Source organism: Rousettus aegyptiacus, unplaced genomic scaffold (genome assembly GCF_014176215.1).
Source record: "Rousettus aegyptiacus isolate mRouAeg1 unplaced genomic scaffold, mRouAeg1.p scaffold_m13_p_2, whole genome shotgun sequence".
Taxonomy (NCBI): Eukaryota; Metazoa; Chordata; class Mammalia; order Chiroptera; family Pteropodidae; genus Rousettus; species Rousettus aegyptiacus.
The window spans coordinates 177,251,214-177,266,396 of record NW_023416295.1 but is presented as its reverse complement, the minus strand read 5'-3'; the positions used below and the strand labels follow the sequence as shown (position 1 = coordinate 177,266,396).

Genomic DNA, 15,183 nt, shown 5'->3' with positions numbered 1-15,183 from the left:
CTCCCCAGAGTCTCCTCGTCCCACCTGCTGAGTGCTGCGCCTGCCTATCCCTAACTCCTCCCGAGCTCTCCGACGGTGTCGCTGTCCTGGGACTCCCCTGGCGGACCCGCGGGGGTGACGTCACATCACGGGAGAGTCCAGGACAGCAGGGCTAGTAAAGACCTCGATGCCCCCGTGGAAGAGAGAAACCAGGGGGCGCGAGGGGCCCGGGGGCGTGCTGCGCCAGACCAGCCCCCGGCAAGGCAGGGACTCGGAGAGGCGCTTCGGAAGTGCAGAAGAACTCTCCCTGCCGGCCGGAGCCCCACGGCAGAGGGGGCGGGGCCCAGCACGCCAGGGGAAGGGCCGCCTCGCACAGGCCTGACCCTGCCCGGCCCACTTGCTCCTGCTCAGGGAGCTGCCAGGGAGCAGACCCCCATGGGAAGGAGGCGAGGAGGACCAGGTCCCGGCACACGGGAGCGGGCGCCGCGGGACCAGAGCGAGGACGGAGGCTCTGGGACGTAGTGCAGGGACCCCCGCCCCCTCCTGCCGCCTCCCTGGGCGACGAGACTCGGCACCCTCCTTTCCGCTCTGCCCCGTCCCTGCACGGCAAGGTCTGGCGGGGGCTGGCGGGGGCTGTGGGGCCTGCTCGTTGGGTCAGCGGTTCTGACGCCTAGACTTGGGGTGACGACACCCGCCCACACCAGCTCATGAGTAACGGCTGGTGTCTTGGCGTCTGTCTGTGGGCTCTTCGGCCGGGTTTCCCACAAAGTCTAGAACTCGGCAGGCAAACCCGACAGGAGCCTCAAGGAAGAGGCCGGGGCATCTGCATGCTCGGGCTTCCCAGGGGCCCTTTGGGCAAAATCATGACTACTGCCAGACCTCAACCCACCCACGGGCAGCTCCCCTCGACCGGGCCTGGCTCGGGCACACTCCCCCGCAGTCGTGGGGCCGAAGTGATCTAGGGGTCCTGCCCCATCTGCCCGGCCAAGGGCGGCAGCCACTGAGCCTTGAGAAGCCCAGGCACTGGTCCCTATAAACCAGGCGGACCGGGACACAGCCACGCCTGCATTCCCACAGAACTCAGCAGCCGCAACAGGAACACCCTGGCCACAAAGCCCCAAACACCCACATCTGACTATCACAGCTCACGACTCCTGATCCACCACCAGCCTGCACCCTCCTCACGTTTGAGAAGTCACCGTGACCCCATTCCTTCCTGGAGCTACCACCTCGTTCCCCATCCACTGAGTCCTTTTCCCAAAAAGGAACTTTTTACTTAATTTTAATTAAAATCAAGTTAATTAAGATGCTGCTCTGCCGTTTAACAGGTGACAGGCGCGCGTCCCACAGACGGGGCGGCAGGGCGGGGCTCACGGGGAGCGCAGCCGCCCGTGCCCACCTCGGGGCCGCGGAGGCCGTCGGGGTCTCAGCAGTTCTCGCTGCCATCGCCCTCCACGTGTGTGAACGAACCCGCGCGCCTCCTCCTCACGCACCGCCTTCGGCCGCGCAGTCGGCTCGCCGTGAAGGAAGCCGCGGCGGGCTCCGGCGCCCCGGGCCCCGCCCAGCAGGGGCGCCCGCGCTTCCGACCAGGCGCGGGGCTGCCTGCCCACGGGCCGCCAACCGCTCACCCCGCCTCGCCCTGTGCCGGTCACCGCGAACGTCTCCTGGGCCCTCCGCGGCAGGCAAGCTCCCCCGGCTCACGGTCACCGGCCTGCCGCCCCTCGGCCCCGCCCCAGCTCTCCTCCTGCCGACTCTGTCACCACTGCCCTCTAGACAGAGAGACCACGGAAGCTGTCACCGAACAGGACACATCTGAAAGTGAGAGGCAAGAGGGGCGGGGGCTGTGAACGGGATGCTGAGGCCACGGGCGCGGACCGGCACGTCCCGCCCGTGCCGGCCTCGATCTGACCCTCCACGGACGGTGACCACGGCCTGAAGGCCGTGCCCCTCTCCAGGGCCCTCCCCCCGCACCGGAGGCCCTGCGGACCGCCCGCACGAGGTGTGGCGTCTCCCCGCTACAGGCCCTTCCTGTCGCTCTGCCTGCTCGGCTCCCCTCCTAAGACGAAGGGCAGCAGACCCGCTGACGGCCAGAGAGCCTGGACCCCACGCGGCCCGGGCCACAGCCACCCGCTCTGCCCTGTCATCTCAAACAGGTAGGAACGCTTGTGCTCCAACAAGGCTACTCGTGAACAATGAAACGTGAACCTGCCGTCATGTCCACGCGTGACGAGATGTTATTCTTTTGACTTTAATCAACTATTTAGAAACACAAACCCGTTCTGAGTTTGCAGGTCCCATGCAAACGGGGTTCGGCCTGCGGCCGCGGTCCGCTGACCCTGCTCTAAGACCTGACCGCCACGCACTGGCTCCCCACGGGACCCGTGAGCACCGAGTGCGGCCTGGCTGTGCTCACGAGCCAGCTCAGGCCCCAGAGGGCACCCCCGGGGCTGGAGGCTGGGTCTGCTCTGTCCGTCCTGTCACCCAAAGTCCCTGCTTCTTTGTATTCCTCTCCTCACCCCAAGCCCATTCCATCATCTCCTGACATCCCAGCCAGCTGCTGAGTGGAACGTTTTAGGGACAACTGTGAGAATGGTCACTACTGACGTGACATATTTCTACGGAGCCCTAGACCCTAGATACCTCCGAACCGGTCGCCCTGCCAGGCTGGGCCCCGCCTGCAGCTCGGTTGTGCGGTCTGCCTTCGCCGTAGACACGCTTTCCACTCGAAAGACTCCATCCAGCACAGTGTCACTTACTAGCACTCAGAATAAAAAAATCACACGGGAGGTTCCGAAGTCTCACACGTCACGAGACTGACCCTGCAGGAGCGGCTCCTAACTCTGAGGAGGGGACTGCGTGAGGCCGGCTTCTCCGTCAGAAAGCCCCAGCCCCGGCCGGCCGCAAACACTGCCCGCTGCCTCCCTGCGGCACTGCCCAGCGCCGGGCCCCGGCCAGGGCCTCAGTACATACTTGAAGCGGACCTTCTCTTCCATGTCCAAGGGCGGGTCCTGGGTGATGAGGCTCACCAGCTCCTCCATACACTGCTGCCTGCACAGGAAGTCCAGCAGCTTCCGGTTCTGAGCCTTGCACTCCTGCAAGGTGTCATCTTCGTCCATTAACTCACGCAGCGTCACGTCCTCCTTATCCAGCAGCTTGTCGACATGGGACGTGGTGTTCAAGTCAAACTTCCAGAACATGGTGATGGCCACAGAGCTGCGAGAAAGACGAGAGAGTCACATCTCCCCACCTGTGCCAATCTGCCCTCAGCGACTCTGCACCGAAGTCCAAGACGTGAGTCCCCAACATGGGCCCCAACTGCAGATGACTGCGGGTCAGGCTCCCCAGGCAACAGGTTGGCTCGCTCCGTCGCAGCTCGGGACCACTGGCTTCTCTGGGCTCCAGTGACCACCTGCCTGACTCCTTCACCCACCCCGGTGCCCACTGGCTCCTTGGGCCCCTGGGAGATGTGTCTCCTGTGTGCCAGACCAGGGTGCCACTTCACCTCAAGAAAGGTAAAGACTCACCAGCACCCTCCCCAGGGCCTGGTCCCTCTCCCGAGTGAACACAGGGCATCTGTCCGCAAATGCCTCTGCATCGTGTGTACTTTTAGTTTTCTATATATAAGGCTTCCACGTGTCAGAATGCCTTTCTGGCTGGAGAGCCACTGTCCCTCCCGGGGCCAGTCACCTCTTAGGACAGCCAAGGGCCCGGGTCTTCCTGCACCTGGTAGCACAACTCCTCTTCAGAGGGCTCGCAACACCACAGGAGGCGACATGCCAGCCTTCATCATCCCAGGGCCGGGCGACTAGGGCCTGCGGCTCAGAGCCACGCCACTGTTCCAACTAGCCAGCCCGCGCTGTTCACCTGCCTCCTTTCCCATGGGAGCCCCAAGGGAGGCTGTGGCCTAAGCACTCCGACTCCCGGCTTCTGCCCCCCGGCACCCCTGCGGCTTCCCCACGCGGCCCTGCATGAGGACTGTCCCGTCTCCGGGACCTGTGAGTGTGGCACCTTTCCTTGAGCCTCTCCTGTGTCTCCGCTTAGGGCTGCACCTCAATGACCACCTCATAAAAGAACATAAAACATCTCACGGAATGCACCCTTGGCCAGTCAGACTTGAAGATGGCTTGTTCTGCGTGAACCCCGTCCCTCCGCCGCCCCTGCCCACCCAGCACCTGCTCTCATGGTGCCTGCCTTGCTGAATAACTCGGTGATCCTTGAAGCCCCCTCCTCCCTGCCGTCTGCCACTGGACGCCAGGTCTTGCCACAACTGAGAAACTGCTACCGACCAGACCCCTCTGCGTCCCACGGCGCTCCAGCCTCTCACCAGCTGCTGCCTGGAAGACACCAGGCCTGTCCCAGTCCTGTGGGCCTCAGCTGGTTTGCAACAGTTTTCACTGTTTGATACAGAATGAAAAACAGAAAGCCTGACTCCTTAACAAAGTAAACCTGTATTTTGAGATTATAAAACTTTTCAATGTTACAAGAATCATTATTTGCAGAACTGTGGTAACAGCAGAGGGAGAGGGGATTCACCTTATCTATACTTTACTTAGATGGGTAAAGGCTGCCCCACACGACATAAACCCCAGACTGTCTGCACGTGATGCCCTGGGAGCCCCTGACATGGGCTCCTCGGCTGTCCAGCTGCCCCCTTCGCAGCCTCTGGCCTTTGCTGCAGACTCACTTTTCCGAAGCGCAGATATCTGTGTATTTCTCTCATCTCACTCCAAGACCTCCAGGGGCCCCAGGCACCTGCCACTCCCCAGGCTGCTCCTACGGCGTGCCTCCAGGTCCCCCCAGTCCTCCCCGCTGCCTGCCCGAGCCCACCTCCACCACCCGGACACTGTGTCTTTCTCCTAACACACCTTCCCACCTTAATCCTCCACACGTTCTTGTGCTCACAGTCCTTCACCGGATAAAGTCCCACTCAGCCTGCCAGACTGAGCCGGCAGCACCCACATCGCTTCCTGGCCTGCAGAGGTTGGGTGCCCTGACCCACCACCCTGCACTCAGTGTCCTCTGGGCCTATGGTCATCCAGATCGCTCCTGCGAGCAGTTGGTGGGCACCTATGGGGGCCAGCGACAGTCTCTGGCGGACCAGAAATCAGTTCCTAGAAGCGTCTTCAGGAAGAAGTGGCTCCTCTCTCCTAAGTCAAATGCTTGGATAACACACGACCAGGAAAGAGGGAACCAGAGGGAGACCCCACCTTGCCAAGGCTTTTTTCCAAACAAGAACCGGCAAGACAGGAGAGCCAGAGGTGGCTTCTGTATGTTCTACTTCCAACCACAGAATGGGTGAGTAACTGTGTGGACCATAAAATCCCATCAAACATGTGGGACAAGTTTTTCTAGCAGGATTCAAAAAAAGGACAGCATTCATCCAAAAGAAATCCATAGGAAAAAAACAGCAAGATACTAAATACAAACACAATCATATCAGTAAGTGCACTAAATGCAAATTGATTAATAATTTCAATTAAACAAAATAATGTGCAAGCATCTTCGGGAATAAAAAGCCTGTTATTCACCTGTAAGCAAAATAATAATTTTGAATGAAGACAGAAATGGTCAGAGTGGATTTTAGGAAGCACGAACCAACTGTGTGCTGAGCTCAAAGGCTCACTTTAAATAGAGACCCAGGTGACAAGACTGGAGGACCCCCACGCGCTCGCTAACCGGGCGCCTCGGTCCCACTGCGGTGCCCGTCTGCTCGGGCGCCAGGGAGATGCCCTCTTCACGAAACACGCTGGGAGAGACCTCCTTCCTCCACTCGCGTTTACTCAGGGTTGGTCTTACTTAGCCCTAAAACGTGTGACGGAATTCACAATTACGGTGTTCCGAATTATGAACCCCGTTTCTTTGGTGTTTTCTACTTGCTTCCCCGCCGGGCGTCTGCCTCGCTGCAGGAATCTGGCCACTTTGCCCAGACGGCCGAGGCTCCGCCCCGCAGCCCCGGTACCGCCCGGCGGGGTCTGTGCCGGCGCCTCGCCCCAGATCGGTGTCGCCCGTCCTCCTCCTCTGTTTCCTTCATCAGGGCAACGAAAGGTCTGTTAACCTTCCTGGTCTGCTAAGGAAACAGCTGTCAATTTAATTTTTTTCTCCGTTATTTGTCCATCTTCTATTTTGCTGATTCCCTTTTTTGTCTTTGTGGTTCCCTCCCATGCACCCTCTGGGTTAATCTGTACTGTTTCCAGCTCCCTAAGAGTGAAGCTCAGATCGCGGACTCTCAGACCTCCCCTCTCTTCTATGATGAGCATTCAAAGCTACACACTTCCTCCGAGCACTGCTTTAGCTGTATCCCAGACTCTGGTAGTTCTAATTTCCCTTGTGATGTTTTTCTTTGACATGTAGGCTATTTAGAAGTATAATGTTTACATTTCTAATTATTTTGGGACTGCCTAAATATCTATGTTAATGATATGTAATTTTTGTTTCGCTCAGAGAGCAGCCTCATGGGATTTCACTTTTACTGGCATTTGTTTTATGGCCTAGGAGTCGATAAACTTTTTCTGTGAAGAGTTGAACAGTAACTATTCTCACATCGTAGGCCACGCGAGGTCTCTGTTGCGTGTTCCCTTCCTTCTTCTTCCTGACAGCCCTTTAGACACATAAAAACCGTTCTGGTTGCGGGCCGGGTGGGGGGCACGGGCCGCAATGTGGACGGGACCACGGTCGTGACCAGAGCTGCTGCCCGACATGAACTCGCTGGAGCAGGGAGGACACTTACAACCTGCCACTCGACGTTGGAGAACGCTGCTTTTAGCGGTAGCTGTGAGCGCTGCCACGGGGGCCCGAACTGGTGAACAAATCCTGAGACGGAAGACGAGTCCTTCACGGCGTTACGGAATCACCCGCTCGTCACAGTAGCTGCGTCGCTCTAACAGGCTCGTTCTCTGCCGGAGCACACGGGAGCAGCTGCACCACCGATCCCAGCCGCTCGGCGTCGAACTGTACTAGCAGAGCCGTGCCTTCTGACAGGACAGGAAAACTCACCTGAAACCTAGGCCTCATGCTCAGTGACAGTCTGCACTCAGCGTTACGGGACCTACAGCAGCCTTCTTCCAGCAAGCCTTCGTACGGCAGAAAGCCACACGGGACCCCTCCTACGGCCGGACGTGTGACAGCCGCGGCGGCTGACGAGAGGTGTGCGGCATTCACCCGGAGCGGTGGGGTGGGGCGCACGTCATCGGCGCTTTGGCACCTTTGGTCATCTGTGCTTCGGTGTTGTGTCACTTTGGTACTTTAGGTCCTGCAAACGTTTTTGCAGATGAAGTAGATATATTACTGAGTTAAACTTAGACGCAGAACCTCATGCAGGTTTTAGAACGGATCTTTGCAAACTACTATAAACAGCGAATCAGGGCCGGCGTGAAAGAGGACGGGGTCTCCCGCGCCGGCGTGTCGGGAGCCTCTGCGCGGCGTCCCCACAGCTCCGGGACCGGCCGCCGTGCGCGGCTGCGCCTGCGCTCTCACAGTCCTCGCTCAATCGCGACACAGGGAAAACGTCAGACTGAGCGTGGACTAAGGGAAACTCATCTCCCTGGTGATGTGAGGGATGTTCTGAGAAACAATTTTTGTTAAACAAGACAGTGAGCTTCAGTTACTATTGTGATGTTTTCCTGTTCATCGTTTTCATTTAGTGTTAAATTTAGTTTATATATTTTTAAAAAGGATTTTAAAAACACTGCAATGGCTTCTGAATACACAAGACTAGCTGCAGAGTGGGTACTGTCCGGGATGCGACAGTCATTGCTTTACACGACTGGCCTTTCTGCTGTGGCGGACGTGCTGGCGCACGGGCGTGACTGACCAGCCGCTCCCGCGCCAGAAGCCGGGAGCAGTGCCGCGCCCTCCTCTGCAGATCTGTCCAGAGAGCCGCATCACGGACGTGCCGTGTGCGCGCATCAGCCGCATGTACCACAACAGCCCTTAAAATTAAACGACTGGGATTGTCGTAAATAATTTAAAGAACTGGAGGTGACTTTGACCTGTTTATTAGAAACTTCTCAAAAGGTTTAAATTATTTTATGAGCAATCTTTAAATTCATTTAACATAAAGCTGATAATTCAATAACAGGACAAAAACTTTTTAACAAAGCTGCCATTTACTTAAATGTCTTCATCTTGGCTTTCATGTGTATAAATGTGTATTTATTCATGTGTATTTATTCTTTGAACTGTAGCAATAAAACCCTCTGTTTTGAAAAAAGAAAGAAAAAAGACATAACCATTTTGAGTCTGCAAGCTGTACAAAATAAAGCAATGGGCTAGGTTTCCCCGCGGACTGCAGTTCGCTCACCAATGGCCTTGCCTGGGAGACGCTCTACCCTGGCGAATGTGGCATGTGTGCTGAACGACAGGTTTTACTCTGCTGCTGTCTGGCGGGTCAATTAAGGTGGTTGACAGTGACAACGATGACCCATAGAATCAACTGACAACTGACTGTGTGTCTACCTGTTATGTCAAAAAGACAGAGAAGCGTCGCAACCTTAAACTATAGCTATGAATTTATGTGTCCTTTTGATTGTGTAAGGTTTTTTCCCATGTATTTTGAATTTCCTATGTGGACACATATTTAGAATTTATGTCTTCTTGAAATACCTCTTTGATCATTTTGAAATGTCCCTCACTATCTCTGGCAAGACAGGCGCACCGTGCTTCATGGCTTGGCAGACGCTGCGTTGTGCACAGACTGAGGGTCAGTGGCGACCCCGGGCCCAGCACGTCCAGCGGCACCGTTCCTCCCACAGCCTGAGCTGACTCTGACTCCGCGCCACACTCCGGTGACTCAACACTTCACACCCTGTCATTATCCCACTCGCTACGGGGACCTGTGATCAGCGACCGCCGACGCTACCGCTGCACCTGCTTTAGGGCAGCGGTCCCCAACCTGCGTGGCCCCAGGGACCGGGCTCCTGTGAGAATCTGCGGCCTGGGGACCTGCGGCGGAGCTGAGGGGTGAGGCCAGCACTGGGGTGCTTCGCTCGCTCGCCTGCCGCTCGCCTCCTGCTGTGCAGCCCGGTTCCCAACAGGCCACGGATCGGTACCAGACCGCAGCCTGGAGGTCGGGGACCCTGGCACTAGGGCACCGCAAACCGCGCCCACAGAAGACGGCGAACTTAACCAGTAAACGCGGGGCGTGTCCTGGCGGCTCCACCGACCGGCTGTCCCCCTTTGTCCCCCTCTCCTCGGGCCGCCCTGTTCCCTGAGACACAGCACTGAACCTGGGCCAGCGAACAACCCCACAGCGGCTTCTCGGGGCTCGCGTGAAAGGCAGAGTCCCGGGTCCCCCACTCTAAATCGAAAGCGAGACACGACTCGGCTCGGGGGCGGGGGGCGGGGACAGGGGGTACTGAAAGCCGGGACAGGCGAAGGCTCGGCTTCTGGCGAGGACGGCCGTGCTGCGGACGCGGCGGGAAGCTCCTGCGGGAAACGACGCGCGTGGCTCCAGGGGCCGCGCGGCCGCCGTGCGGAAGGTCCGACGCCAGAGCCTCGTCCCGCCGAGGCCCACACGCGCCTCGGCTCCGAGGCCGAGAGGTGAGGCGGCTACAGAGGAAGGCGAGGCCGGCGGAGCCGGGTCCACGGGGTCCACGGGGGAAGCCGTCTGCGTGACGGCGACGGCGGGTGCGGCCGCACGTGCTGAGGGAGACGCTGCGGCACGCCGCCCGGAAGGGCCAGCCGGACGCCTCAGGGGGGTGGCCGCGCTGAACGACAGATTCTCAGCGCAGGAAAAGCAGCCCTTACCGCAGAGATGCCACCTGGACTTTCCCGGCCAGAGGGGGCCGGTGCCTGGCTTCGACGCCCCCGAGGACGGGCTGACGCGCGTGCCGGGGCGAGCGCAGCCGGCGGCTTCGGGTTGAAGCCAGTGCTCACTCGCCACCTGCCCGTCCTGAGGTCCTCACGAACCCCGCTCGATCCGCTCCGCTGAGCTCTGCTAACGGGACGCGCCTGACGGCGGCGCATCTGCCCACGACGTGCTTCGCTGACGCTCGGAAAGAGATTCCTTTCAAAATGCGACTGCTCGCCGACGAGGCGCCCGGCCCCCCAAGAGCTCTGATGGGGACGGACGTGCCGAACGTCATCTTCACGCCCGCGAACACAGCGCCCGCTCTGCAGCCCCTGGACCACAGAGTGACTTGGGCTCAGAGATCTTCCTTCCTGCTTGAGAGACGCATTTCGCGAGGCCAGAGCTGCCGCGGACCGCGGTTCCTCTGATGGCGCCGGGCCCGGCGAGTGGGAACCCTTCCGGAGAGGATCCTGCACTCTAGATGGCATTAAAACGTTCGCGACTCAGGGACGCGGCCAAAACATCGACACTGACGGGAGCTGGGAAGAAGCCGACTGCCACCTCCTCGGACGACCGAGGGTCTGAGATCAGTGGAGAAAGTCGCTGCACACGGGGCGGAAACAAAGAGCAGGTGAGTCGGCAGCGGAGCCTGAAGATGCGACCGGGCCGGGGCCGCCCCGCGACAGAGCTGGGGCGGGGAGGAGCGGCTGCTTGTGCCGCGCGAGGAGTGCCGAGACAGGAGCCCCTCCCGGCGAAGATGCCGGCGCGATGCCGAAAGGACCGCCACGGGCCGAGGCTGCCCGTGCGAGCGGGCGGCTCCCTGCGCCGCGGACGCGCTGCTGCGGGGCAAGCGCGGCCGCCCGGCGCCGCGGGCCACGGGAAGGCCTCCCGACGCGGCAGACTTCACCGCTGCGGTCGGCGCCCTGCCACAGCCACCCGGCCTTCGGCGACCGCCGCCCCGCCAGGCCGCCGTCACGTCGCGGACACCGAGGCAAAAAGACGACGACTCGCTCGAGACTCGGAAGATGGTTGGCGTTTTTTACCAATACAGTATTTTTTCATTAAGGTACAGACGGTGTTTGTTCGGACACAACACACATATAACGGACTACGGTGCAGTGTGAACGCGACGTCTCCACGCGGCGGGAAACCAAAACACGCGTGCGCCTCCCGTGGCCGCGACGGCCCGTGCGCGGCAGCGTCTGGAACGAGGCAGCGTCGCCGAGGCCCACCCGCCCACCCGTGCACTGTCTTGCCCTCTGCGTTGTCTGACATGGAGTGAGCAGACCATTCCTGTGGCTCACATGTAGTATGCCAGTTAACATTGTTTCACTGTCAACTTATTGTCTCTTTAAAGTGTTTCTTTTGTGAACAGCTATTCTCTGTCTTTTAATTAAAATATTTAGACCATTTACACTTAATTATTAATACAGTTGGGTTTGAGTAATTTGAAAAAATACAACACCCTTTCACGATAAAAACACTCAATAAATTAGCAATAGAAGGGAACTTCTTGAACCTGACAAAGGGCAGCTAGTGAAAACCTCACAGCGATTGGCACACCTAATGGAGAAAAGACTGCGTGCTTTCCTCCCGAGACTGGGGAGGGCACTCCTGCCAGCGTGAGAGGGGTGGTGGAGAAGGTCCTGGTAGTACCATCGGACAAGAAAAACAAATAAAAATACATACCGACTGAAAAGGGTCAGTAAAACTGTCTTTACTCACCGATGACATGATTATGTAAGCAGAAATGCCCACGAAATCTTTTAAAGACAAAAACTACCAGAATTAGTGAGAATGAACTCAGTAAGCTTACCACGTACAAGGTCAAGCTCCAAAGAGTAACTGTGTTTCTATATACTAGCGATGAACAAGTGGGAAATTAAACTTTTTAAAATTCTACTTAAGATAACGTCCAAAAACATGAAATACTTCAGGATACTTTAATAAAGTATGTGCAAGACCCATGCAATGAAAACTACAAAATACTGTTGAGAGGAATTTAAATAAACAGAGAGACATACTACGTTCATGAATTGGAAAACGGAGTGCTAAGACATCAATTTTCCATAAACTGATCTATTAAATACAATGCAATCCCAACCAATTCCTAGGAGATTTTTAAAAATAGAAACTGACAAGCTGATGCTAAAACGTACATGGAAATGCAAAAAGCCTAGGACACTCAAAGCAATTCTGAAAAAGAGGATTAACATGAAGTACTAACCCTGTGACCGCTGGGGGGACTGAGGGAGCCCGGCTCTTTCCGCCAATGCGGTAAAGACCTACAGATGAGCAAAATTTAGGAAAAGTAAGATTTAATAAAGTACGTTATTAAGGGAAATGGGCTACGCCAGAGTCAGCCGCAGCACCGCCGAAGTGGGGAAGTCCGCATTACACTTGGGCCATGATGGGAGGTTACAGGGTGATTCTAGATGACTGGCATGTGAGATCATTTTGATTGACAGTTGGCTGTTACACAATCTATACTCAACTGCGCACGTCCCTACCCAGATTTCAGTCTGTTATAATTGGATTCATGACCTTTTGGGCACGTGTACGATATTGTAATGATGGTATGATGAGGCAGAGGTGAAAGGTCAGAATAGTCTTCACTGCGCATGTGTTTGCAGCCAGCCTAAACCGGCTGCTGTGTTATGGCCATTCACCTCCTTGTACTGCGGGATGTAGGCATCTTTAAGTGAAGAATGGGTGTTTCTGGAAGGTCCTCGGGGAGACCTCTGGTTGGGCCATCGTTCTTCTCACTCCTGTAGTTACAAACCTGGGCCTTTGCTCCCTCCTCGCACAGCTTCCTAACTGACCAACACCACCGCCTGATTTCAAGACTCAGTATAAAGCCGTATTAATCAAGACAGTGCGTTCTAGCATCTCACCAGAACGAAATCAAGAGTCCAGAAAAGGACCAGCACATAAATGGTCGACTGACTTTCAATAAATGTACCAAAGCAATCCAATGGGGAAAGTACAATCCTTTTCACCAAGTGGTGCTGAAAAATTAAATATCTATCTATAAATAAAATAAACCTCAACCCTTACCCATACCACGCACAGATCACAGGCTTAACCATAAATAAGCTAAAACTGAAATGTCTAGAAGAACACTTAAGAAAAACTCTTTGTGAACTTCAGGTGGAGAGACACAAGAAAACACAACAATTTTTTTTAAACTGATAAAGAAGACTGCATCAAAACTGAAACATCTGCTCACTGAATGATATCATTAAAAAAATAGATACAGCACAGATTGGGAGAAAATATTTGCTACCTGTAATGTATCTATTTTCTGGATAACATTCGTATCCAGAACATATGAAGAATTTTCGTAATGCAATAAAAAAAAATACTCACTTTTTAAAAGCGGGCAAAAGATTTGGACACTTCCTAAAAGAAAATATATGGACAGCACACAGTGAGCTCATAGAAAGATGATCAACATCGTTATCCAGGAAACACAAATTAGGACCACAGTGCGGTCCCTCTGCACGCCACTAGAAAGGCCCAGTGAAAAGGCCGTGTGCTGACGTGGGCACTGGACTGCCCCTCCCACACTCGCACAGCTGCTCTGGAAAAGTCTTCGCGTTTCTCATGAAGGGCACACACTTGCCAAGGACCCAGCAACTCCAATCCCGGGCATCACCCTAGAGAAATGAAATCACTGCTACACAAAAACTTCTGGTAAATGAATGTTCACAGCCGCCTTATTCACCACCAGACAAACCCTGGACACAGCCCGAGTGTCTATCAGATAGACGAACAGATAAAGAGATAAACGAGCTACGGAGTCACCAAGCCCGCGGCCCGCAGAGGAAGCCAGCACAACACAGGTGGCCTCGTGGGCACGCTGAGCAAGCGGAGCTGGTCACAAGAGTAAAACTGAATAATCCCAATTACGTGAAATTTTAAACGAGGCTGAGCAAAGCTGTGGTGACACACACTAGTGGCCATTATGGTCGAGGGCGGCAGGAGGGAGCGACTGCAAAGTGACCTGAGGGAGTGAGGGCGATGCGAATGCCCTGCCTCTTGGTTGTGGTGGCAGATTCGGTAAGATGTGCAGAACCAGAAACAAAATGCGTCCATTTATTCCATGCAAATTATACCTCAGCAACTTCTATAAAAAACATGGTAAACAACAAAGACAGAGGTGAAGAAATCAGCAAAACAATGAAGGCTAACTAACTGCGAGGAACAGCTACAAAACTAAGATACGGAAAGAATTCATGAATTTGGAGAGACTTAGTGCAAAATCACTGGCAGTTTAAAATCTACGTTTTCAATAACAACGAAGGGGAACACGGACCCGCTGGCCCGGCCCGCCCAGCGCGCCTGGCCCACCTTCGGGCCGCTCTGCAGACTGACCAGCAGTCCTCACACCTGCTGGCCTCGCCCGCCCCGCCACTCCCGGTCAGGATTCTGCCATCCAGGTCACTGCTCTTAACGAGCTCTCAGTTCTCTATTAATGTCATAAGGAATGCTAACAGCTTTAAATCGCTGATCAGAGTTTTCAACTAGAGCCAAGGTCAGAGCTCTGCAGCATGTCCTGCGGCTGCCCCAGCCTGCCGCACGGAGCACCTGGGCGGGGTGCCCCCACACCGCACCACGCCCCCCGGGGTCCTGTTAGAAGGAGCTGAGATGCTGTTAAGCTTAAAAAGTCAGAATGAGAAATACCCGTGACTAAGGATCTTAATTTGAGGGGACTCACCATAAACACATAAATACGATGTGTGACTTTTAACCAGGGATAAAACAAAAACAATGTATCCAATGCAAATAGAGAGATAAAGGAGAAATGAACAAAAACAAAAGATAAAGTATTAGTAAACATAAAATGACAAAATATAGAAATTAGTAATAATATAATAATTTCAATACCTGTACATGGGATAAATTAATCAATGAAAAGAGAGTTCTAATTTTTAAAAAAACATCCAACAATTTGTTTACTACAAAAAACAAACTTTAAAAAAATCAAGAAAGGTTGAAATAAAAAGACTGAAACACATACATGGCAAACGAATGAAAAGAAAGTGTGAGCTACAATCTTAACATCTGACAAACCAAAAGTTAAAAGACAAAACGAGAGGCAAGGAAGGGTGTTATAAACAGAGAAAAGGAACGAGGACACGATGGCACGGCCGTCATAGACGTGCACGGGCCCTCGCACGCCCTTCAGCCTCTGGAAGCTCCACTGCAGCACCTGACGGAGATCCAGAGACGGAACCTGCCTTGGCCCTGGGCACTTCCCCAGAGAAATGAAACCTAAGTTTCTGTCAAACCCTCCACATGAACGCTCATGCCAGCTTATCTGGAACGATGAGAAACCAGAATCGGTCCGGCCTCGCGCTGGCACGTGGATCCTTAGGGGAACTGCCCCCCGCCAGGACGCTGCTCACAGTGCA

General features: G+C 55.2%; 1 protein-coding gene across 10 annotated transcripts in view; it reads right to left on the bottom strand.

Annotated features, from left to right (window-relative positions):
- Nucleotides 1-15,183, bottom strand: part of PPP6R2 (protein phosphatase 6 regulatory subunit 2) — a 64,318-nt gene that overhangs the window by 26,949 nt on the left and 22,186 nt on the right. For 4 of the 10 annotated variants that reach the window (XM_036237773.1, XM_016125279.2, XM_036237769.1 and 1 more), the window contains exon 3: nucleotides 2,950-3,192. In XM_036237773.1, coding sequence (XP_036093666.1) covers nucleotides 2,950-3,176 — 227 coding nt within the window. In that variant the 5' untranslated portion in view covers nucleotides 3,177-3,192. The other 6 variants (XM_036237776.1, XM_036237770.1, XM_036237771.1 and 3 more) reach the window with 6 other exon arrangements.